Genomic DNA, 27137 nt, shown 5'->3' with positions numbered 1-27137 from the left:
GAATTGCAAGGAATGAGCTTTAAAATGGCAACATTTCTAAAAAGGGGTGGGAACAGTTTGGTGTTGCTTCGTCGCGACGTGGGGGTTTGTTACTGAGACGATAAATGACAATATCCATCCGGACCTTTGCCATCTAAGAAATATGTGTGACCGGACCTTCTCAAATAGTAGTAGAGTACCCCTGGTGTACTGCCTATGTCCTGTAGTATTACTGGCAGAGTGTGTAAGCGGCATTGGGGGGGTTAGAAATTATTTGAAGTCATATAGTGTGTGTATGAATGAATTTATACAGTTTAAATTCAAGACAAGCAACTAAGCTTCAGCCTAATCTTCAACACATGACGTACTGTATGTGCATTATTAATGCATACTAACACACACTCGTGACTGAAGACATCTCATACTGAGCAGATGCACAATAATGATTCAGTAGGCGGTGTGCCAACGTGTTCTTCTAAAACATGTTTTTATTCTGAGTGACTCAGAGGTCACAATTATCACTGTACACAACCATCCCCCATAGCCGGCAGGCCACCAAATAAAACACGCTGCACCCTCTAGTCTCCACATGCTGGGTGCCTTACGCAGTTAGCTCTACTCCAGACATAACAAACCCCCCCCCTGGTACAGACAGTACACATTACAAAAATAGTTGCAGCACTGTCAAATTATAATCTCATGGCAAAAAAAATACACATTTGAGGTGTGGTCAAACCAGAGGCGTTGTTTGGCTAGGGTTTCAATGAACGTGTGTTTTAAGTCTCCAGGTGCCCCAATGCTGTTAAACATAGGTGCTCTCTTATGAGGATTTAGCATTGCAGAAGAACCCAGTAAGACAACCATGTAGGACCACTATGTACTCACAGTTATGGTGGCCTCGTCCCAAATCAACTCCTATAGCTCTAGACATTTCTTGATGAACCATTACAGATATGAAAGAAGGGGACATTAACACGTGTAGGGTGTAGTGCCTTGGGGTTGATTTGGGACAGGAGGATTGTGTCCATAGATTAAATAGACATCCTCTATAGACGCACAATCACCGGTCACGTTCATTAGACAGAACACTCCCAAACGTTTTAATGCGTTTCAGCCTGTTCCTTTGAACGTTTCCCGTGCACATATGTTCAATTGAGCACCGTATTCGCGTAAATAAAAATATATGTATCTCCTGTGTGGAGATGGCAAAGATGATCATTGTCCATTCTACATGGATACAGTTATTTGCCTTAAAGGGTTATGGTTAGTCATGGACACAGCCATTTTTCTACCGATAATCTCCAGGCCATAGATACAGTCCTCCATAGACAGGTCATGTTTTTTGCAGCTGCACAGTGCCTGGAGAAGGATTTACATCTCAGGAACCACATAAGTATGATATAGGAATCTTCTGAACTATGCAGCCACCCCTACTGCCAAGAAGATAAACCTGGAATGTAGCCATTTTCGTTTTTCCACCCTAGTCTGCTGTCATTTGAAATTCTCCCTGGTTAAATAGATCGGTCATTTTGTCCCAAAGACACATTCACGTGTTGGTCTTCAAGGACCAGGGTGCGTCAGTCTTTTATTTCACCTCTTGTTGATGTCACCTTTTGACCTTTGCTCCATGCTCAACCCTCTAGGTCCTCTTTTCCCGAACTGTCTAGCTGTCTGTCCCCCTTATTCACTGTACAATTGAGGCAGATAGCTCAGAATTAAAGTCTGGTTTGTTTATAGAGTCTTCTCTCATTCTCTCGCAACTCCTCCCCGCCACCCTTCTCCCCCTCTTCTTTGTCCTCTGTTTCTCGCCCCACACCTTCCGCTTCTCCTCTCCGCCTCTCACTACTTCTCCAGGGTGTGGCGGCGGGTGGGTGTCACATGACGAGGCAGCGGGACTTCTTGAGTTTGCGTCGGCGCTGCTGATACTCGCTCAGCTCCTGCAGGTACCCTCGGGATGGCCAGCGCAGTCTCTCCACCTGTTCCCGCTCCTCATCTGTCGACCGAGACAACACAAACACAAGGTTGCCGGGACGATATCACCATGGCGACATCATGTCAACCGCACACACACACACACAGTGCCAGTATTTATTTTTCTGTCATTGCCTAAACATTTTAATATAGCCATCGAGCCCCCTGCATGTTCTGCCTGATACCCCTGTGCTTCCACCTGAGAACTGCACTAGTGTGAATAATCATGTGTAGTAGGCCTACTGTCTAGTCTTTGTATGGTGCATCTCTTCACTTATGCCCTTCCAGACCTGTCCATTTGACCTTATATATGCACTTGTGTACGATGACAACATTGTTAATGGAAATAAACCTGTTCTAGATGCTACTAAAAGTGCCATGTGTGCTTATTTAACCAGTGTGTGTCTTCTAAATCTGTCATAACCAGGGATCTAGTGGCTTGACAGGCTTTAGGAAAGGTAAACGCCAATTTAGCGTGGTAGGTTTGCAAGCCCTATTTACAAAATGGGAAGGACCTTGATTGTTTTTTTGGTTTTTTTTCATGCTTTAGAAATCCACTATTCCACCACATCTGCCCCCTTTCAGAATGTATATGTCTTCTACTTAATAATCTGCGCTATTATAACAGACAGTATGCCTACTGAATGTGTTTGCACTTCACCTGAACCCTTCATCATATGATATACAAAAAGCTGTTATTAAAAAGCCATTAGCTTTCACAGCTGGCATTAGCCTTAGCGTATGGTGACACTCATGCGGGTCCAATTGCTCAGTTGGTGGAAGCATGGGGCTTGCAACATCAGTCATACTTAGTCAGTAGCTTTGAGTTATCAATATGTCCTGTAATCTGCCAGATGGTTTCTCACCTGAGAGCTCCAGGAAATCGGGCTTGTGGCTGAAGATTAGGTAGTTATTGGCTATGAAGTGGAGTAGCCATACATACAGCTGCTCTGCATTGTGGCACTGTGAGAGAGAAATACGGGGAGGGGAACAGTGACCACGTTTACATGCGCACAGTGTTCTTGATAGTAAGTAGCTCATCCAGCTGAAGGTCTTATTCGGGATAAGCTGTTTACATACACCTTTTGATATCCCGTTCACGAGTATCCCTGTATCGATGAATAAACAGAATATTCGTAATTTAAATGGCATAGTTACTGAAATATGGACACTATAGAGGCCTATAACCTCTCACATGTACCGTAATATAATATTAACTTCTGCAGAATTATGCATTTCTTGCATTAAAATTATAGACAAATGTTAATTTTGTCTCGGGAACATGAGTGGAGAAATATGATTTCTTTCTTTCAGCATCTCTTGAGAAAATGCGAATGTGCTGTAATGTGTTATCTTTGACACTTATGCAAGCAGACAGTATTTCAACCGCATAAAATATGCACACAAGACCTACTGAAGTCTTATCAGAAACGTGTTTCATCGTTTTCTCAGCTTTTCATTCCCTTAAAACCGGTCAAACTGATGACATTTGGACATTTTGCACAGGAAACTTTCCACTGTTTTTGAGTTATTGCGTTTTCTCCCCGGTCCCTAAACGAAAGACAACTTTACCGGTGTTAACTAGATTACTAATGAACTATATCGACGTAAGACATTATTCTAATGAGCACTACTTTATTTTAGTCTCATAGGGCAACAAGTTATGACAGAAGAGAAGCTGCATGTATCTAACTATAGTTGACAAATAAATGGCCTACCAAATGTCGGAAATTATAAACAGAAACGTGTCTAAATTAGGGGTGAAAGTAGGCTATATGGTCCAGTACGGAGTATCAGCAAAATAAATTATTATGGTGGATCGAACTGCGCAGGTAGCCTACTTTTTGAAATGATTTGTTTGACAATCAGATGAAAACGTCACCGCACAACATCCATGATATGCGGAACTGAACCTGCGCAGACCTTGAAAAACAACAGGAAACGGGCTAACATGTTTACATGCCATAGGATCAAGTCTAAAATAGGCATAGCCCAGGCTTCTTATTCAGGTTTCTCATAACCGGGATAAAAAAAATGCAGGGTTATTGTAAACGGGATATGATGTTTATATGCATCAACTCAAAAACAGAATACTTGAGTATCCCGAATAATAACGGGATATTGGTGCGCATGTAAACGTGTGTCAGTGTCAGCTATTTGGGAAAATATGTACTGTGTAACGATTGAAGATGATGTATTCTGCCCTGTGTATTCTAAAAAGAGAGTGATATGGAGAAGGGAAGTCAGCTATTTGCAGCTTTTAAAATTGATTCTGCCTTATATTCTAACACCAACAATGACTTCCACATGGAAAATGTAATTTTCCAACTGTGTGCAATGTGCATGCATGCTTATGCTCTCCTTGCCTCAAGAGCTTTTTAACCAATGGTTTGAAAGAGCTGTATAGGTGATACTATCATTATTTAATTATTTCTCTCTTTATTGGCATAGTTATAAACCTTGTTGAAACCTTGGGGTGCATCTCAATAGTCTGAAGTGTTTTCCTCTCCTTGTCTCATCTCTCTGGAAAGCGATGTGGTGGATGCTGCTGGAGTTAAGCTCGTGTGTCAGTGCAGATAAGGAATGGATACAAGCAGAGGAATATTATTTAGACCCATGGTCTTCGTCAGCTAAGGATAGACCCATGGTCTTCGTCAGCTAAGGACAGACCCATGGTCTTCATCAGCTAAAGAAAGACCCATGGTCTTCATCAGATAAGGAGAGACGCATGGTCTTCATCAGCTAAGGATAGACCCATGGTCTTCGTCAGATAAGGAGAGACCCATGGTCTTCGTCAGGTAGTGAAGGAAAGGAGGCCATTGAGGATTGTGGGAGCTAGCCACATACACAGAAGAGAGAACACATACACACTCTCTCTCGCTGAATACCAAATCCTTCCCCTAGGCCAGGGCTGTTCAACTCCGGTCCTGGAGGGCCAAAACACTTCTGGTTTTCATCCCTCCATCAGACCAGAGACTGATTCAGACCTGGGACACCATGTGAGTGTAATTCACTACCAGGTAAAAACATAAACCAGAAGGGATTTGGCCCTGCTCTAGGCACTCCTGTATATCTGAATATGGGTATGAGAATCTTCACCATATTGCTTACACCGATCCAATGTTTCAGATCTATAGGAGTGTGGAGAGGGTAAGGGGTCGGGGTCGATTTGGAATTGAGAATATATCTCTCACACACACACACTCACCTTAGCCCTGCGGAGAAGGCGGATCACACTGATGCCGGTTGATGCCAGCTCTCGGCTAGGCATGCTCTGGAGGTAGGCACACACACACACCTCACACAGGTGCTGTAGACGCTTCACCTGGTACATCTCTGCACAGACCATCACGGCCATGGCCTGCAATACACTGGCTGGACACACACACACAGAGACACTGTCAAACATACTGGAGCTTCGTTTAGAAAATGATCATACTCATGCACATATTTGATTGTAAATTGTGGTTGAAATGCACACTGTTGTGATTTATAACACACGCACACCGTGGTCAAATGCCTCCATTTGCTGTACTGTCAATCATATCACATTACACAGCTGGGAAACATATACCAACCCCAAGATAACATCACAAACACACAAAGTCCCCCCTTCAAACAAATCGGCCTATGGTACTATCCATCATATCACAGTGTCCACTCCAATTGCTCTTGATCTTCCCCCAGCCTGTCAATCATTTTGGGGGAACTGTCAGTCATATCCCTCTGGGCCTTATGAGATACTGTTTGTCCCATCTGAGAGTGTAAATCCACCGCCATTAATTTCACAGCCTGTACTGAGCAGCATTGAGGACCCGAGGCTTGTTCACTGATAGGTTGCAGATAGAAATACAACGCATGGAACAGGCGGTTCTCATTCTATCCACGTGACAGAGGATTGTGTGTGCTCTATTTATTACATTTCTATCTGTTCAGCTGGGAGCGCAAGCTTTTGCTCCAGCCCTGCTGAATCACACCTGCTTCTAGGGAATCAGCTGCTCATAATAAGGACCTTCATTTGCTGAATCCAAGTGTTAGTTAGAGCAGGGTTTCCCAAACTTGGTCCTGGGCCCCTTCCTTGGTGCACGTTACATTTTCTGCCCTATTACTACCCAGCTGATTCAAACAACCAACTCATCAAGCTTGAAATCCTGAGTTAGAGCAGTGATTCCCAACTCCAGTCCTCGAGTACCCCCAACACACATTTTTGTTGTATCCCCGGACACAAAACACCTGATTCAACTCATTGAGGGCTCGATGATTAGTTGACAAGTTGAATCAGGTGTGCTTGTCCAGGGTGACAACAACAATGTATAATGTTAGGGGTATTCGAGGACTGGAGTTGGAAAACACTGAGTGAGATCAAGGCTGGAGCAAAAGCCTGCATACTCCTTAGCTGTCCAGGAGGAGGGTCAGCCACCCCTGGGCTGTGTGCGAAAAATGTTCTAGCCCTCAAATCCTTGCTTAATCCGTCCATGTTTCCTCCATTACTCACACTCCCCTCATAGCTCATTGGAGGAGAGGATCCACAGTCCCTCTCTCGGCCCTGCTCTTCCAATGAACTTAGAGAGTGAGGCGAGGAATTGAGGAAACAAGGGCGGAGGAAGCAAGGATTTGACACCTACCAGTAGTAATGTTTTCAGACACAGAAGTCTAAGGCCCACATCTACCCAGAAATGGGTGGGCCCCGGCCTATAATGTGCCTGTTTTTGTTACTGCACTGCAGTGGACCCACCGGGACAGCAGGTGTCAGTGTAAAGGTACTCCAGGAAGGAGAGGAAGGTGTCAGAGGAGACTCCGTGGATGGGCACCACCCGACTCCGTGCCTCCGCGTACTTCCCGCTGAACATAGCCGCCATGACATCACAGCGGGCCACCAGGACCGCCCGGTGAGCCAGTAACACACTCCCTGAAACACACAGTCTGTTTGTTAATTGAATCCTTATTTTGACCAGGTTACTGAGAATTAGAATCCATTCTCCTTTATACAGTCTCCTTCACAGCAAGACCTCAAGGAAGAGTTGCTGGAGGAGAGGGGTTGAATGGTGGTTCAGGTGAAGAGAGCGCTTTTTCGGTAACCCGTTGCTAATCGTTTCCCTGACATACCCTGGTTATAAGAGGGAAGGTTTTCACAATACAGCTGAGGATAATACTTACAGCAATTGTCTGTTTCTTGTACTTTACTGACAAGCCTCCACATTACAGCTTCACATCAACCAATCACATCTACCGAATTATCTTCTCATACACAGTCTAGGTGCAAGGTGAATTTAATCTAAAACTGTCATAGTTATGAATTGATGCCTTTCAGGAATGGGTCATTTGAATTAACCCAGACCTTATGACCGCTATAAAGCATGACATAATGGTTGTCCTGAAGTATTTTCCATCTAATGACAGGCATTGTTACACTTATGAAAGTGCTCTCTACAGTTGGATGCAGCGCAGGTGAAGAACGTGCAGCAAAGTGGATATTTGAAGTGTCAGGAGCATATAAAGAAAAATGTATTTCATTACATGGGTTATTGGAGATGATTGCTAATGCTTGGCGTCACCATGCAAGAGTTTCTCATATTAACAATGTACCGTTACTGCAGCAAAGGAAGTTAAATAAATGAAGGCACACATCTGTAAACATAATATCAGGGTGTCTTTAACATTACTGAGCGTTTATACCCCCAAAAATATAAAATAATTGTACAAAATGACATGAATTGTGCATACATTTCTAAAGGACCTTCTAGCACTGTGGTTATTGTATAGCAAGTGTATGTCATATGAATCGCCCTGAATTATGTTGACGGCATTTTGTCTCTGTGGTGCAGTAATGAAATGGATTGCCTCCCTGAGAGCCCCCAATGAAGGAATCAGCTAATCATGTGTAATAAAAAAAGGTGACCTGGCACTACATTGTGTGTGGTGTGATGTGATGTGTGGTGTGATGTGATGTGTGGTGTGATGTGATGTGTGGTGTGTGATGTGTGGTGTGATGTGTGGTGTGATGTGGTGTGATGTGCGGTGTGATGTGTGTGCGAACTTGCCTTGCACCATAAAAATGACATCAGAGTAGAGAGGAGAGTTGAAGAGGTTGACCAGAGACTGAGGACCAAGCTGGGCGGCCCTGGCGTTGGGCGTGTCCCTGGGGCCCTACAAACACACACACATAGATGCGCACATGCATACATACAGGCACAAGTGTGCACACACAAACACATACACAGGAACATGTGTGCACACAAACACAAACACACACACACACAGCATGGGTTAAGTCTGAAAATTCCGCCACTGTTGCTGTTTACTAGCATTAGTGCAATTTCATTCTGAGCTTCCACACCTAGCTCCCCCGTGGCATCGACATAGCCTGTCTAACAGCCTGTCTCAGCAGCAGGTAACTTCACTGTCCCTGGCCTCACTGCCAAGACCGCCTCAATGGAGCTGGCTAATGCTGAAACAGACTGGCAGGCCCGCTCGTTTCCAGAGCAGTCTGCATATCAAAGTCATGGCTTCATTATGCTGCATTTTGTTATAACATCGCATGGATCATTGATTTTCAGCTGCTTAGTCAATTCCAGTGATGGATTGAAACCAAACATATGAAATGCTCCTCGATAAGAACGAGTGCAAAAGTGACACTTCGCTTTTGATGGAATTGAAAAACAATTAACTTAATCCTCGTAACCAGATCTAATTATGACCCTGCATGTCACGTGTCTCTCCTGATGTTAAGTCCCACATCCCATTCCCTTGGCTCAATCTGAGAGTATACTCTATCCCAAATTAATCAGTTAGTGCACTGCTTTTGACCAGAGCCACGTATTGCGCTATATCAGGGATAGGGTGTGTGTGTGCACACGTGCGTGCATGTGTGTGTGTGTGCGCGCACATGCGTTTGTGTGTGTGTATCTGTTCAAGCCTCTGGGTCACCTTGTCTCTGCCCAGGAAGGAGCGGATGCGGTCCATGAGTTGAGCCACGGCCAGAGAGTTGTTCAGCTTCTCCCCCATGGCTTCCTGGAGGTGCTCCCACTCCCACGCCCCTGGATCACACCAGAACCACAGGCACACAAACACTCATGTATACCACAGAAACAGACAGACATATATAAACACTCACATACACTACCGGTCAAAAGTTTTAGAACACCTACTCATTCAAGGGTTTTTCTTTAGTTTTACTATTTTCTACATTGTAGAATAATAGTGAAGACATCAAAACTATGAAATAACACATATGGAATCGTGTAGTAACCAAAAAAAGTGTTAAACAAATCAAATTATATTTTATATTTGAGATTCTTCATATAGCCACCCTTTGCCTTGATGACAGCTTTGCACACTCTTGGCATTCTCTCAACCAGCTTCACCAGGAATGCTTTTCCAACAGTCTTGAAGGAGTTCCCACATATGCTGAGCACTTGTTGGCTGCTTTTCCTTCACTCTGCGGTACGACTCATCCCAAACCATCTCAATTTGGTTGAGGTCGGGGGATTGTGGAGGCCAGGTCATCTGATGCAGCACTCCATCACTCTCCTACTTGGTAAAATAGCCCTTACAAAGCCTGGAGGTATGTTGGGTCATTGTCCTGTTGAAAAACAAATGATAGTCCCACTAAGCCCAAACCAGATGGGATGGCGTATCACTGAAGAATGCTGTGGTAGCCATGCTGGTTAAGTGTTCCTTGAATTCTAAATAAATCACAGACAGTGTCACCAGCAAAGCACCCCCACACCATCACACCTCCTCCTCCATACTTTACGGTGGGAAATACACATGCGGAGATAATCCGTTCACCCACACCGTGTCTCACATAGACACGGCGGTTGGAACCAAAAATCCAGACCAAAGGACAAATGTCCTCCGGTCTAATGTCCATTGCTCATGTTTCTTGGCCCAAGCAAGTCTCTTCTTCTTATTGGTGTCCTTTAGTAGTGGTTTCTTTGCAGAAATTCGACTGTGAAGGCCTGATTCACACAGTCTCCTCTGAACAGTTGATGTTGAGATGTGTCTGTTACTTGAACTCTGAAGCATTTAATTGGCTGCAATTTCTGATGCTGGTACTCTAATTAACTTATTCTCTGCAGCAGAGGTAACTCTGGGTCTTCCATTCCTGTGGCGGTCCTCATGAGAGCCAGTTTCATCATAGTGCTTGATGGTTTTTGCGACTGCACTTGAAGAAACGTTCAAAGTTCTTGAAATGTTCCGTATTGATTGACCTGCATGTCTTAAAGTAATGATGGACTGTCGTTTCTCTTTGCTTATTTGAGCTGTTATTGCCATAATATGGACTTAGTCTTTTACCAAATAGGGCTATCTTCTGTATACCCCCCCCCCACATGATTCCATATGTGTTCTTTCATAGTTTTTATGTCTTCACTATTATTCTACAATGTAGAAAATAGTACAAATAAAGAAAAGTTGGTGGTTGAGGATATCCCTTTAGTGGTGCGGGGGCTGTGCTTTGGCAGAGTGGGTGGGGTTATATCCTTCCTGTTTGGCCCTGTCCGGGGGTTTCTTCGGATGGGGCCACAGTGTCTCCGGACCGCTCCTGTCTCAGCCTCCAGTATTTATGCTGCAGTAGTTTATGTGTCGGGGGGCTGGGGTTAGTTGGTTATACCTGGAGTACTTCTCCTGTCTTATCCAGTGTCCTGTGTGAATTTAAGTATGCTCTCTCTAATTCTCTCGTTCTCTCTTTCTCTCTGAGAACCTGAGCCCTAGGACCATACGTCAGGACTACCGGGCATGCTGACACCTTGCTGTCCCCAGTCCGCCTGGCCTTGCTGCTATTCCAGTTTCAACTGTTCTGCCTGCGGTTACGAAACCCCTACCTGTCCCAGACCTGCTGTTTTCAACTCTTAATGATCGGCTATGAAAAGCCAACTGAGAGACCTGAGCCCTAGGACCATACGTCGGGACTACCGGCCGTGGTGACTCCTTGCTGTCCCCAGTCCGCCTGGCCTTGCTGCTATTCCAGTTTCAACTGTTCGGCCTGCGGTTATGGAACCCCTACCTGTCCCAGACCTGCTGTTTTCAACTCTTAATGATCGGCTATGAAAAGCCAACTGAGATTTATTCCTGATTATTATTTGACCATGCTTGTCACTTATGAACATTTTTGAACATCTTGGCATGGTTCTGTTATAACCTCCACCCGGCACAGCCAGAAGAGGACTGGCCACCCCTCATAGCCTGGTTCCTCTCTAGGTTTCTTCCTAGGTTTTGGCCTTTCTAGGGAGTTTTTCCTAGCCACCGTGCTTCTACACCTGCATTACTAGCTGTTTGGGGTTTTAGGCTGGGTTTCTGTACAGCACTTCGAGATATTAGCTGATGTACGAAGGGCTATATAAAATAAAATTGAAAATTGATTGAAAAACCCTTGAATGAGTAGGTGTTCTAAAACTTTTGACCAATAGTGTATATATATTTATACCATAGAACCTCTATGATAATCATATATACAGTTGAAGTCGTAAATTTACATACACCTTAGCCAAATACATTTAAACTCAGTTTTTCACAATTCCTGACATTTAGTCCTAGTAAAAATTCCCTGTCTTAGGTCAGCTAGGATCACCACTTTATTTTAAGAATGTGGATGTTGGGCCCTCATACCACCCTCATGGAGTCTGTTTCTACGGCCTCCTCCACGTCTCCTGATGTACTGGCCTGTCTCCTGGTAGCGCCTCCATGCTCTGGACACTACGCTGACAGACACAGCAAATCTTCTTGCCACAGCTCGCATTGATGTGCCATCCTGGATGAGCTGCACTACCTGAGCCACTTGTGTGGGTTGTAGACTCCGTCTCATGCTACCACTAGAGTGAAAGCACCGCCAGCATTCAAAAGTGACCAAAACATCAGCCAGGAAGCATAGGAACTGAGAAGTGGTCTGTGGTCACCACCTGCAGAACCACTTCTTTATTGGGGGTGTCTTGCTAATTGCCTATAATTTCCACCTGTCGTCTATTCCAATTGCACAACAGCATGTGAAATGTATTGTCAATCAGTGTTGCTTCCTAAGTGGACAGTTTGATTTCACAGAAGTGTGACTGACTTGGAGTTACATTGTGTTGTTTAAGTGTTCCCTTTATTTTTTTGAGCAGTGTATAATACTCATATCACAGAAACAGACTCAAATAAACTATATAGACGCTAATACTAATATACGTATAGGCTACAACACAAACACTAAGGGCTCTATTCAATCTGTTTCGCTGAAGCGTTACAGATTGCGGCTAGAAATGTAAAGGTAATTTCTTATCACAGAGCCAAAGTCACTGCTGCTGAGAAAGTGCACTGCACACGCTGAGACATTTCCACTACTCACATTCACAACTGTTACACATTATTTATACATTCAGAGTAGATATTTAACAGAGTTTTTGGAAAACTTGACAGTTGTTTAGTCCCAGGGTCCTTAGCTTAGTGATAAGCTTTGTGGGCACTATGGTGTTGAATGCTGAGCTGTAGACAATGAACAGCATTCTCACATAGGTGTTCCTTTTGTCCAGGTGGGAAAGGGCAGTGTGGAGTGCGATTGAGATTGCGTCATCTGTGGATCTGTTGGGGCGGTATGCGAATTGGAGTGGGTCTAGGATTTCTGGGATGATGGTGTTGATGTGAGCCATAACCAGCCTTTCAAAGCACTTCATGGCTACCGACGTGAACGTTACGGGGCGGTAGTCATTTAGGCAGGTTACCTTCGCTTTCTTGGGCACAGGGAGATTTGTCCGTCAGACTGCCAGATGGTGAAGCATGATTCATCACGCCAGAGAACGCGTTTCCACTGCTCCAGAGTCCAATGGCGGCGAGCTTTACACCACTCCAGCCGATGCTTGGCATTGCGCATGGTGATCTCAGGCTTGTATGCGGCTGCTCGGCCATGAAACCCATTTCATGAAGCTCCCGACGAACAGTTATTGTGCTGACGTTGCTTCCAGAGACAGTTTGGAACTCGGTAGTGAGTGATGCAACTGAGGACAGACCATTTTTACACACTACGTGCTTCAGCACTCAGCGGTCCCATTCTGTGAGCTTGTGTGGCCTACCACTTCGTGGCTGAGCCGTTGTTGCTCCTAGACGTTTCCACTTCACAATAACAGCACTTACAGTTGACTGGGGCAGCTCTAGCAGGGCAGAAACTTGAGGAACTGACTTGTTGGAAAGGTGGCATCCTATGACGGTGCTTCGTTGAAAGTCACTGAGCTCTTCAGTAAGGCCATTCTACTGTCAGTGTTTGTCTGTGGAGATTGCATGGCTGTGTGCTCAGTTTTATACACCTGTCAGCAACGGGTGTGGCTGAAATAGCCAAATCCACTAATTTGAAGGGGTGTCCACATACTTTTGTATATATAGTGTACATGTACATAGTACTTCAATCAATCACCTAACCAAACCTACATGTACATATAACCTCAATCAATCACCCAACTACCTTGTACCCCAGTACACTGACTCGGTACCAGTACTCCTTGTATACAGCCTGTATATAGCCTCATTATTGTTATTTTATTGTGTATTCTATTATTTTACTATATTATTTTTATCTATTTGCTAATTTTCTTTCTTTTTAACTGCATTGTTGGGAAATGGCTCGTAAGTAAGCATTTCACAGTAAAGTATACACTTGTTGTATTCGGCACGTGACAAATAAAATTGTATTTTATTTGAAACACACATAATGGAGACTGCAGATAGTCGTAACAGTAGGTTTCATACAGCGATGGTAAATGATTCATTGTAAAAGAAGACAACATTATCTCACTTAGCTACAGCCTCGCTCTCTATCTCTGCTCCACATGCTTAAAGCAATTGCAACGTAATTTTTTTTCCAGTAACTTTTAAATTGAAGCTTGTTTCAAAGCGAACAGCACTTGAACCAGTCGTTTACCTCGGTAGAGGAACATGAGTGTCTCCCACAGGCACAGGCACAGCAGCGGGTCCTTCACCACCAGGCGTGATATCCGTCCGGCCAGATGCCCATCGGGCCGCGACCCGTCCTCCATGCCCATACCCCCATCCCAGGTGGAGAGCAGTGATGGGGGTCCCATGTCTCCCCGGCCGTCCCCCCGGCAGGCGCAGCGCGAGATGGGTCTCTCACTGGCCTTGGGCCCCAGCAGCAGCTGTCTGAAGTAGGGGCTGACAGCACAGAGCACGGCGGCGTGCCCCCAGCCCAGCTCCTTCCCAGAGTCCCCAGAGTAGAAGGCTACATCGGCAAACTGGACGCCGCGCTCCAGCAGCCACTGTAGGTCCTGAGAGAAGCTGGACTCCTCCACTCGGATGGGGGGAAGACGTGCTGGAGGGATGGAGTGAAGGATGGGTTCAGGGGAGGGGGAGTCAGGGGTGAAAAGGGAAGAGATGAGATGAGTGTCGGAATGAGAGCAAAGAGAGTAAAAGCATAGAGGGAAAATGAGAGTTAGTGTCAACATCATTAAGTATGCGGCTCAGAGAGAGAGATAATGGAGGGAAAGGGGTTGAAAGAGGGGGTGGAAGAACAAAGGATTAATGAGAGAAATATAGAGAGGGAGGGAGAACAGAAAGATCATCAGACAGTTAGTTTAGGGAGTTGGGCGTGGGAATGAGGGATGAGGGAAAAGCAGAGTATTAAGTAGAAGGTAAACAGAGCGAGAGACAGATTAGGGGGTTCCCAGTGTTAAGGTAAATCAATGTCCTATTATAATCCTATTTATGCTTATTCCACGCTGCACCCTTGTGCACCTCATCACTTTTTTTATTGCCACTCAGTTTTGCCCTGGTATACAGGAAAGGTTGTCCAGGAATCAATGCACTTCATATTTAATGGATGTTGCACTACACAGAGAGAGAGTTAAGTAGAGTTGGACGGGCCCCAGGCAAGCCAGCCAGCCCATCCACCCACCTACTTTGGCAGTGCTGCTCTTCACTGTCAATCACCAAGTCAAAGTTCATCAGACATAGTGGCTAAATGGCAAGGATGCTATATTTAGTATGTTTACTGTAGCTTAGCCGTGTGCTCTGTACATGAACACAGATAGGTGTAGTATTTGTACTACACATTTACAGGAATAAACAAACAAAGAATGAACACTATAGGGTGAGGGGCTGATTAACAGATCATTCTAAACTTTGATAAAGCAATGAAAGTTTGTGTTCTATATTGAGAAAAGGAAGCAAATGTCCACTCACAGTTTGCTACTCCCAAAATGTGATCTTCTATTGAAGCTTAAGATACAGCGACAACGTTTCAACAATGTTTCAACCAACATTATATGATCTTCGTCAGGTCACCTGTGTATTGATGTATTATCACTAAGCTTCAGTCGAAAATCCCATTTGGGGGCGGGAAACTCCCAAATAATTTGTTTAACTCCTCTGGCATGTTTGGATGTGCGCAATTGCTCTCTTTTCATAATTCCAAATTAATCTCATGAGCTAAAAATAGTCCTGGTATTCTCATTTCAGATCTCACAGACCTTGAATCCATGCAAAATAAATCCCCCAAAAGTAAGGCATCTATTATATTGGACCAGTTGTAGAAATGTTGTAATTTGACTATTCTGTGTCTACTATACATTTGGTTAAAACACCCAACTGTGTAATTGATTGGTTAAAATGTAGTCGCATACGGTTGGGTGATTATGAGAAGAAATAGTAAAATATAATTCTAAACATCTAGTAGCATGTTTATAACAACAGTAGCATGTGCAGTGAGAACAAGAAAGGGTTGAGAATTAAACCCTGAGGAACACCACAAGTAAAGTTGATATAATAGACACATAGAACTGATTTAAAGGTGCCCCTCTTCTAGTATTACAGTCTCTCACCTGGTTGTTCCAGATGAGGGGGGCGGGGCTCATTCAGCTTGTTGCCCCGCCTCTTTTCTGGACGCTCGTTGGCCTTCTGCTTCAAACATTGAATCATGAAGTACTCCAGCTGAATACATACACAAACACACCCTAGTTAGCATAAACATACACACCAAGATAAAATTGTGACATAATTGAAACACAGCAGGCAGTCCCATTCTTATCTCCACTAGCACTATGGCCAATAACATAACATTCTGCCATCTACATCAGGGATGAGCAAATCCAGTACTCAGGGGCCGGAATGGTGTCACACTGTTTCCTGATCCCTAACAAACACAGATGATTAAACTAATTGCATTCTATACTGAAGATCATATGATTAGTTGATTAATGGAGTCAGGTGTGTTAGCTTTGGCTGGGACAAAGGTGTGACACCAATCAGGCCCCTGAGGACTGGAGTTGCATCCCTGATCTACATCATCAATGATGAATGATAACATAGATTACACACCAGTCATAAATCACACCATCAAACAATGATCCGTTCATAACTGGCAGATGCTGACACTCACCACGCTGCCAAAGTAGCGGCTCACAAAGACATGGTTGAGGGAGGGTAGCTCCAGATAAGTGGCCCCCAGGTCCCTAGAGAGCTGCAGGCCCTCGCTGTGGGGGACACAGCTGCTCCAGTCTGATGCACATAGGGGGCATGTGCAGGGGGGCCCCTCATCTAGACAGTGAGGGGACAGGAGAGGTGAGTGAGACAGGATTAAATATACCTCCTCTAAACGTACACCACAGGAGGCTGCTGAAGGGAGGACGGCTCATAATTATGGCCGGAACAAAGCGAAAGGAATGGCACATGGACACCATGTGTTTGATGTATTTGATACCATTCCACTATTCCACTCCAGCCATTTCCAGAAGCCCGTCCTCCCCAATTAAGGTGCCACCAACCTCCTGTGACGTACACACACTCAGTGCACAAAAACATGGTCTCACCCACAAAACTTCCAGCAGAACATCTCAAAATTATATTTTATCCACCATAGATATAACCACATACTGACATTCAGATAGATTTACAATGCATGCATAGGCATACCCTGCATACGCATTCTGTAGCCTACATGCAGAGAAACCAAGTCAGAAAGCGAGAATATGAAGAAATAATTCAGTATCTATCAGAATCCAAAATGTGTGTACACACAGCAGTGTTCTAGAATATTGGACTGTTCATACTTTTCGAATTCTCAGCGTGGCTCAAGCAATTTCGCCAATCGTCACCCCATTCAAATGAATAGAGGACATGTACGCAGAGGCACATTGGTTGGGAATTTTGGGGAGGTGTGCGGTTGGGCTTTGAGTCCCCAGCGGATGGTGGTCTCAGAGCCACGCAGCTATGTCACAATGGGACGCCGGATTATCGCGTCTCTGCGTCTGTGGACACTGGATTACGTTTAAGAGGGAAATGTAGGGAGAAGTAAAAATATGTGGCGAAGGAGCCAGAGAGAGAGACAGAGTGGGGCGTTCTGCTCAGTGCCAAATGCAAGGAATAAATAACTCTGCTAATAAAACTGCAGTCATAGAGAAAGGTAGACACTGTCTGTGGTGCGTTTGTGTGTGTGTGTGTGTGTGTGTGTTTGTTTCCGTGCGTGTGTGTGCTTGCGTGTGTGTGTGTACGGGACATGTGCTGCAATGATTTTGCCCTAGGTCACCTAACCAAGGCAACAGGAAACACAACTGCACACAGCTGTCATCAGCCACATTCATTTGGGGATAGCTTTAGCACAGACAATAAAGCAATTACAAAAAAATACAAAAACATAGTGTCAGATCCACCACTATCCCACAAGCCCCCTCTCTCACCACCAAAGAGTTAACAAATACTATTATCATCTTGCAATGAAGCTCTGGCAAGATCTTAAAGTATCTCATAGAGCTAAAAATAACCCATCATGAATGTGGTGTATTTGTTTACACCACTGAAATAAAAAAGATGGTGACACACAGAAGCACAGACATGATGATGGTTAATACTTTGCTAGTTTAACACCACTGACCTGGGCAATACCAGGTTCACTGTACCACTCAAAGCATGTGTGTGTGTGTGTGTGTGTGCGTGCGTGTCAGGGTTTGGACATTGCCTACTTCTTTCTTGCACTAGATTATGCTTGGTTTGTTTGTTGTTTTAGCCATGAAGACACATTACTTAAATGCAAAAGCCTGGGGCCTGTTTGAGATGTAATCATAAAATGAGAATCATCCTCTTAACTGAAAAGACAAATCCACTCCTTCAGCCATTTCCTCTGCTCCTACAGTATGTAATGTAGTCATATTTCCAAAAGACACAAAATGCTAAAGATTAGATTTTTGGATTATATTAGTTGAGTTTCAGTTTATTGCATCGTAACAGAGTTATGTCAGATGGCATTAACATGGTTGGAAGCCATAACCTATTATGACTGGTGTGAGAAGCCTCATATCCAATCAATGTCAGTGTTTCTATAAGTGCTATGAGGCAACCATTGACTGCAGTGGATTGTAAGACTGCCGAGCAAAACTTCCCCACTCGACTCATTATACAAAATGTCATCTTTATTTAACCATACAAAATGTCATCTTTATTTAACCAGGCAGGTCAATGATGATGACCTGGCATGTGGTAAGTACACGGCAATACAAATTACAGCACAAGCAGACAACACTTCACAACAGGACAAAATGGTGTTGTGGTCAAGGATAGACCAATGTTATCTCACCATTTAGGCGGGCGCCCACGGCAACCAGAATGACAGGCATGCCCCAGTGGTGTAGGAGGGGGCGGAGTCTAGGGGCGTATCCGTTGCGCACTTGCTGGAAGGCCAGCTTGTCGTTGACCGAGTACTTGATGACCAGGATGTCAGCCTGTTCTAGAACGCTCCGCACGCCAGTCCAGTCACTGTCCAACAGATCCTGTCCACACACACACACCAATCTCATTAGGAATGCATGAACATTACAGGGGCCATTTCCCGGACCCAGATTAAGCCTCATCCTGGACTAAAAATAAATGCAAATTGAGACTCGCTATCAGACCTGGGTTCAAGTACTATTTAGTTGTGCTTGATTCAGTTTGCCTGTCTTAAAGGAACCAATAGAGTGGCCTCAAAAAGTTATACCCCACCCATCTGGTACTCCAGGCAGGCTAAAGCCAACGCTCACATATTTAAGAGATTTCAAATAGTATTTGAACCCAGGTCTGGCCTAAACCAAACAGGCCCTAAAGGTTTTATACCGGAAAAAGATTGAAAATAGTAAAAGTAGCTGTGGTATGCTAAATTACATACTATCTCATCTACGCCCTCAGAGAAGAAGTGGTTAGATTTGTTACACTGCCCTTGCTGAAAACCGTTTTGGAATTCAAAATGCGGTTGCATCTCAAGAACACGTGTCAAAATCAAGCTAGCCGGGTAAACAAACACCAACGGTGGCTTGCAGAGTGACTCACTAACTCCTTTATGATGACAATGGTCTTGGGACAAAACAAAGGCCTTTCTTCCCTGCCTGCTTATTGGACTGGCTTGGCCCCTGATAACCTCCGTCTGTCTCCACTAATCAAATCTATCCTGAAAGGGAAAAGATTAGCCACCGTTGTGGAGAAGACAAAGCTCAGCTTATTTCCAGCCATTCTACACATTTTGTCATGGGGTGCAGAGAACATTTTGCAGTTTTAAAACTAATCTATACATTTTACCATGTCTAATGTGTATTCATGTGATATTTGAGTGACTTGAACATTACTACAAAATCTATGGGCTACAAAACCTAGCAAAAAAACGTAGCTGACATGGCCTAGTTAAATTTAAAAAATGTTTTAGTAATTTAGCAGACGCTCTTATCCAGAGCGACTTACATGAGCAATTAGGGTTAAGTGCCTTGCTTAAGGGCACATCGACAGATTTTTCACCTAGCACAACGCTCTTACCCACTAAGCTACCTGCCGCCCTAGTTGATCTGGATATTTCTGACAAGTTGTAAATAGCTCTCTAAGGTGCTTCATTCTATAGGACACCTGATATCTCCAGGAGTGATAAGTATATTTTCTGTCTTTATCTGTGGTTGTTTAGTACTGTCTTTTTGCTAGCTAGGGCCATCTACTTTAAGTGCTGCCTGTCTTCCCAGTAGTCTACTTGGTGTGTGAACTGCTGAAGGCTCATAACTTGCAGATGATTGTTGACACATCAACCAAGATTAAGGGGTAGTGCAATTTGTTACTTGTTTTGGTAACCAGTTGCTGTATTGGAGGGGGAGTGGTTTCTCCTCTCCTAGGCAATCAGCAATTAGTACAGGGAGGTGTGCTCTTCACCTCTGCTAGGCAATTAGCAATTAGTGTTAGTAATTCAGTCTGGTTTCTCAGCAGCAGGTGTAAGTGGTGGTCTCGTCGGCAAAACAAAGACTGTTCAGTGGAGTTATTTGAGGAAGGAAAGAGAGGAAGGCTCCACACCACTCTCTCACTTATCTTACCTAGTTACACTACATGACCAAAAGTATGTGGACACCTGCTTGTCGAACATCTCATTCCAAAATCATGGGCATTAATATGGAGTTGGTCCCCCCTTTGCTGCTATAACAGCCTCCACTCTTCTGGGAAGGCTTTCCACTAGATGTTGGAACATTAATGCAGGAACTTGCTTCCATTCAGCCGCAAGAGCATTAGTGAGGTTGGGCACTGATGTTGGGCGATTAGGCCTGGCTCGCAGTCTGCGTTACAATTCATTCCAAAGGAGTTTGATGGGATTGAGGTCAGGGCTCTGTGCAGGCCAGTCAAGTTCTTCCACACCGATCTAGACAAACCATTTCTGTTTGGACCTCGCTTTGTGTACGGGGGCATTGTCATGCTGAAACAGGAAAGGACCTTCCCCAAACTGTTGCCACAAAGTTGGAAGCACAGAATTGTCTAGAATTTCATTGTATGCTGTAGCGTTAAGATTTCCGTTCACTGGAACTAAGGGCCTAGCCCGAACCATGAAAAACAGCTCCAGACCATTATTCCTCCTCCACCAAACTTTACAGTTGGCACTAAGCATTCGGTGTTGTCTTGGCATCCGCCAAACCCAGATTAGTCCGTCGGACTGCCAGATGGTGAAGCGTGATTCATCACTCCAGATAATTAATTTCCACTGCTCCAGAGTCCAATGGCGGTGAGCTTTACACCACTCCAGCCGACGCTTGGCATTGTGCATGGTGATCTTAGGCTTGTGTGCGGCAGCTCGGCCATGGAAACCCATTTCATGAAGCTCCCGACGAACAGGTATTGTGCTGACGTTGCTGCCAGAGGAAGTTTGGAACTCGGTAGTGAGTGTTGCAACCGAGTATAGACGATTTTTACGTGCTACGCACTTCAGCACTCGGCGGTCCCGTTCTGTGAGCTTGTGTGGCATACCACTTTGTGGCTGAGCTGTTGTTGCTCCTAGACGTTTCCACTTCACAATAAGCGGGCAGCACAAATTTGAAGAACTGACTTGATGTAAAGGTGGCATCCTATGACGGTGCCACGTTGAAAGTCACTGAGCTCTTCAGTCTTCTACTGCCAATGTTTGTCTATGGAGATAGCATGGCTGTGTGCTCGATTTTATACACCTGTTAGCATTGGGTGTGGCTGAAATACCCGAATCCACTAATTTGAAGGGGTGTCCACATACTTTTGTGTATATATAGTGTATTTTCTGATGATCTCCTTTTGCTCTTTTGTGGCTTTGTCAACTATGTGTATTTTCTCTATACCTGTTCGCTCCTCTCCCTGTAGGCTTTACAGACGCTCCCCAGCCCTTGGCTGCAACCCTTCTATACTTAACAAAAATATAAACACAACATGCAACAATTTCTAAGATTTTACTGAGTTACAGTTCATATGAGGAATTCAGTCAATTGAAATCAATTCTTTAGGCCCTAATCTAAGAATTTCATATGACTGGGAATACAGATATGCACCTGTTGGTCACAATGAGCCTCTGTGCATTCAAATTGCCATCGATAAAATGCAATTGTGTTCGTTGTCCGTAGATTATGCCTGCCCATACCATAACCACACCGGCACCATGGGGCACTCTGTTCACAACGTTGACATCAGCAAACCGCTCGCTCCCAGACGACGCCATACACGTGGTCTGCGGTTGTGAGGCGGCCAAATTCTCTAAAACGACGTTGTAGGTGGCATATAGTAGAGAAACTAACGTTCAATTTTCTGGCAACAGCTCTGGTGGACATTCCTGCAGTCAGCATGCCAATTGCATGCTCCCTCAACTTGAAACATCTGTGGCATTGTGTTGTGTGACAAAACTGCACATTTTAGAGTGGCCTTTTATTGACCCCAGCACAAGGTGCACCTGTGTAATGACCATGCTGTTTAATCAGCTTCTTGATATGCCACACCTGTCAGGTGGATGGATTATCTTGGCAAAGGAGAAATGCTCACTAACACGGATGTAAACAATTTGTGCACAAAATTTGAGAGAAATAAGCTTTCTGTGCATATGGAACATTTCTGGGATCTTTTATTTCAGCTCATGAAACATGGGACCAACACTTTACATGTTGCGTTTATATTTTAGTTCAGTGTAAATTTAGTGTACCCTGTGCGCACAACCCATGTGGAGTTCTGGGTCTTTGGCAGTGTTTGGAACTGCCGATCTGCAGTCAAGAACGCAGAGTTCATCTCAGCCTATGCTGCCCTCCAGTCCCTTGACTTTTTGGCCCTGACGGAGACATGGATGATCCCAGAGAACACTGCTACTCCAGCTGCTCTCTCTTCATCCGACTACGTTTTCTCTCATAGACCAAGAGCATCTGGTCGTCGCGGTGGTGGCACAGGATTACTAATTTCTCCAACTGGACATTTTCTCTTTTCTCCCTCTCTCACCTGTCCATCTCCTCATTTGAATTCCATGCTGTCACTGTCACTTGTCCACTCAAGTTTAACATTGTTGTAATCTATGTAATCTGTGCCCTTGGAGAGTTCCTCAATGAGCTTGACACCTTGATAAACTAATTTCCTAACGATGGCTCTTCGTACTTGAAGACATCAACCTCACAACGTTTCCCAATTTCTTTCCAACTCTCTCTTTGCCCTCCTTGCCTCTTTTGATCTCAGCCTTTCCCAATCCCCTCCAACTCACAAAGCAGGCAATACGCTTGACCTCATCTTTACTAGAGTCTGTTCTCCTACTAATCTCACTGCAACCCCCCTCCAGGTCTCTGATCACTACTTTGTTTCCATTTCTGTCTCCCTTTCTCCAACCCTAGCCACTCAGCCTCTACCCAGATGGTCATGCGCCGTCACAATCTTCGCTCTCTCTCTCCCACTACTCTCTCCTCTTCTCTCCTATCAACTCTCCCTTCTGCTAAATCCTTCTCCCTCCTGTCTCCGGATTCTGCCTCTTCGACCCTACTCTCCTCCCTTTCCGCATCCTATGACTCGCACTGTCCCCTTTCCTCCCGGCCGGCTCGGCCCTCTCCTCCTGCTCCATGGTTGAGTGACTCATTGCGCGCTTACAGGACAAGGCTGCGGGCAGCTGAGCGAAAATTTAGGAAAACTAAACTTCCAGAGGACCAATCATATTTTCCCTCCCTCCTCTCTACCTTCTCTTCCTATGTATCTGCTGCTAAAGCCACTTTCTATCACTCTAAATGTCAAGGTTCTGCCTCTAACCCTAGGAAACTATTTTCTACCTTCTCCTCCCTCCTTAATCCTCCACCCCCTCCCTCCTCCCTCTTTGTGGACGACTTTGTCATCCACTTTGAAAAGAAGGTTGACGACATCCGCTCCTCATTCACTCAGCCTATTGAGTCCACTGGTCCCAGTCACACAGAACTACCGTACGCCTTGATCTCTTTCTGCCCTCTCTCTCCAGACGAAATCCTGTGACTGGTGAGGTCTGGCCGCCCGACAATCTGCCCGCTCGACCCCAACCCCCCTTCCTTCTACAGACCATCTATGGAGATCTTCTCACTTCCCTCATCAACTCATCCCTGACCACTGGCTGCATCCCCTCTTACACTGGCTGCATCCCCTCTGGCCCGAGTCACTCCCCTCCTCAAGTAACCAACAGTCGACTCATCTGACGTCAAAAACTATAGACATGTATCCCTTCTTTCTTTTCTTTCCAAAACACTTGAGCGTGCTGTCTCTGATCAACTCTCTCGTTATCTCTCTCAGAATGATATTCTTGACCCTAACCAGTCAGGCTTCAAAACGGGTCACACAACCGAGACTGCTCTTCTCTGTGTCACAGAGTCTCTCCTCACTGCCAAAGCTGACGCTCTGTCCTCATCCTCCTAGATCTATCCGCTGCCTTCGACACTGTGGACCATCAGATCCTCCTCTCCACCCTCTCATGGCTGGGCGTCTCAGGCTCTGTACACTCTTCGATTGCATCCTACCTGGCAGGCCGCTCCTACCAGGTGACGTGGAGAGGATCTGTGTCTGCACCACGTACTCTCACTACTGGTGTCCCCCAGGGCTCGGTTCTAGGCCCTCTCCTCTTCTCTCTATACACCAAGTCACTCGGCTCCGTCATATCCTCACGTGGTCTCTCCTATCATTGCTATGCAGATGACACTCAACTACTTTTCTCCTTCCCCCCTTCTGACACCCAGGTGGAGATACGCATCTCTGCGTGCCTGGCAGATATCTCAGCTTGGATGTTAGCCCACCACCTCAAGCTCAACCTTGACAAAATGGAGCTGCTCTTCCTCCCAGGGAAGGCCTGCCTGCTCAAAGACTTCTCCATCACAGTTGCCAACTCCACAGTGTCGCCCTTCCAGAGTGCAAAGAACCTTGGCGTGACCCTGGACAACACCCTGTCGTTCTCTTCAAACATCAAAGCAGTGACTCACTGCTGCAGGTTCATGCTCTACAACATCCGTACAGTACGACCCTACCTCACACAGGAAGTGGTGCAGTTCCTAATCCAGGCACTTGTCATCTCCGGTCTGGACTTCTGCCACTCGCTGTTGGCTGGGCTCCCCGCTTGTGCCATCAAACCCCTGCAATTTATCCAGAACACAGCAGCCCACCTGCTTTTCAACCTTCCCAAGTTCTCCCATGTCACCCCGCTCCTCCTCACACTCCACTGGCTTCCAGTTGAAGCTTGCATCCAATACAAGACTATGGTGCTTGCCTATGGAGCAGCAACTGCCTCTACACCCTCAAACCCTATATCCCAACCCGAGGACTCCGTTCTGCGACCTCTGGTCTCTTGGCCCTCCCACCCCTATGGGAGGGCAGCTCCCACTCAGCCCAGTCCATGCTCTTCTCTGTCCTGGCACCCCAATGGTGGAACCAGCTGTCATGTGTACCAACAGTGTATCATTCAGACTGTGTGGTGTGTATCAACAGTGTATCATTCAGACTGTGTGGTGTGTATCGTATCGCTCAGACTGTGTGGTGTGTATCGTATCGCTCAGACTGTGTGGTGTGTATCGTATTGTTCAGACTGTGTGGTGTGTATCGTATCACTCAGACTGTGTGGTGTGTATCGTATCACTCTGACTGTGTGGTGTGTATCATATCGTTCAGACTGTGTGGTGTGTATCGTATCGTTCAGACTGTGGTGCGTATCCTATTGTAGGTTTGGAGTATGGTTAGTTTCATTTGGCTGGACGCCATCTTTTCCAGACGACAGAGTGAGGTAATAATAATTTAAACCCACTAAACACAACATGAGGTATTGACTGAATAGAAGGTTTGACATGTTCCTGAGCCAACACTTGCACTTGACTCTTCCACCCCCCTCTAGCTCTGACTTTGCTGATAGCTACTTTATTGAGGAAAAGTGTACTTAATATGCCTGTGATATGTGGTTGTCCCACCTAGCTATTTTAAGATGAACGCACTAACTGTAAGTCGCTCTGGATAAGAGTGTCTACTAAATGACTAAAATGCAAATGACAAGAGAAAAACTGATGACGCACTACCCAATTTCGAAAAATTGCACCTTGTGCATTCTACTATTACAATTTTCAAGAGTAAGTTGAAAGCCATAATGAGTTCCTTTAAAAAAAAAAAAGGGGGGGGGGGGGGGGACAACATTTATTAGGATGTCCTTGTCTTCCTACTTGTCTGTTTTAACTCTCAATCCTTTCTTATCACCATACAGAACTGTGCACGTCGTTTGGTCTCACTTGCATCACTCTCTAACCCTCTTTCTTGTACTGCCCCTTTTCCAGCCTCCCTTCCCTTTACTCTATCACAGCCCCCCACACACTCACCCACCCTAACAGCTCCAGGGCCAAACCTACATAACAACCCTGTGACTCACCACACACACACACACACACACACACCCAGCTAGGGCAGTCCTGCACCACCACAGTGACGTCTCCGAACACACGGGATGTGTACTCCATGAAGGCCGGGTTGGACAGACTGCTCTCCTCAGGTCCTCCAGCCACGGCTCCATGGCCCAAGTAGCTCCACAGCAGGCCCCCCTGGAGCTGGCCCTGACCCATGGCCTCTTCCCCGGGCCCCACTCCCCCGGGGGACTCGCTGCCCAGCGCAACAATATGAATGGACCTGTAAGCAAAGCACACCAGAGGGGGAAACCGTGAAAGTCAGACCCATTAGGAACCAGACAAGCAGAGATGACCTGACAGATAGGGTTTGCAGCCTGGTACACCATGGGGGTGAATGTGATGTATCTCTCAAATGCATTGATGTATGCAGCAAAGGAGGGAATGTAATTTAGGGGGAAAGTGTGGTGAACGTGTCTCTAATGCTGTGCCTGTGAGGGATGCAGCAAGGAGGGAATTAAGAAGTGCATTTTTCCCCTTATTATACATGTCTATCACGGAGACAATGCATCACATTGTGTCATTGAGCGAATGACACTGACAGGCGATGCTCCATCTGAATTTTTTAGATGAGAAAATAATTGGAGGAGAATTCCATTATTATTATTATTATTATTATTATAAATATTATTATTATTATCATTGGGCAATTATCCTATAGCCTATTTTTTTGGGGGAAAAAGTGTGGTGCAAGCACATAAATGCGAGGGGAATGCATCCTTTGCATCATTTCAGGAGGTACAGAGAGCAACTTACATGGTCACCACGGTTTTCCGCTGGTCAATGCCTCTTGAGCACGTTCTCCCCCAATGCGTTTTCACATGAGTCCGCAGTGAAAGGCTTTTCCGCAATGAGTCTCGGGTACAGGGACGCTAATCCCTCATATCGGTGGCTCGCTCCCCACGATCACGTTTGGATAGTTGTATTTCCTTCTCGTTTTTCATTCATAAAGCAAAACCTCCTACAGTTTAAGGTATTGTCCGGTCCGCATAGAGACGCTGCGTCCTGGCAGGCAATAATGTAAACATGGACTACCAATGCGCTAAAAAAAGAAACAAGTTGTAAATCGGT

At 45.3% G+C, this 27137-nt stretch overlaps 1 protein-coding gene across 1 annotated transcript; it reads right to left on the bottom strand.

The window, feature by feature from the left end:
• Nucleotides 1–433: 433 nt before the first annotated feature.
• On the bottom strand, nucleotides 434–26901 carry rhobtb3 (Rho related BTB domain containing 3). The gene is made up of 12 exons (XM_084167457.1): nucleotides 26823–26901; nucleotides 26061–26289; nucleotides 18497–18689; nucleotides 16307–16464; nucleotides 15750–15858; nucleotides 13838–14242; nucleotides 8878–8987; nucleotides 7988–8097; nucleotides 6686–6855; nucleotides 5159–5325; nucleotides 2817–2913; nucleotides 434–1972 (listed from the first exon to the last, which is right to left on the bottom strand). Coding segments are annotated over exons 1-12 (1869 nt in total). The 5' UTR covers nucleotides 26825–26901; the 3' UTR covers nucleotides 434–1853.
• Nucleotides 26902–27137: the final 236 nt, after the last annotated feature.

This window comes from Coregonus lavaretus, assembly GCF_964263955.1.
Source record: "Coregonus lavaretus genome assembly, chromosome: 8".
NCBI lineage: Eukaryota > Metazoa > Chordata > Actinopteri > Salmoniformes > Salmonidae > Coregonus > Coregonus lavaretus.
The sequence above is the reverse complement of the archived record's forward strand: the minus strand, read 5'-3'. Positions and strand labels throughout refer to the sequence as shown.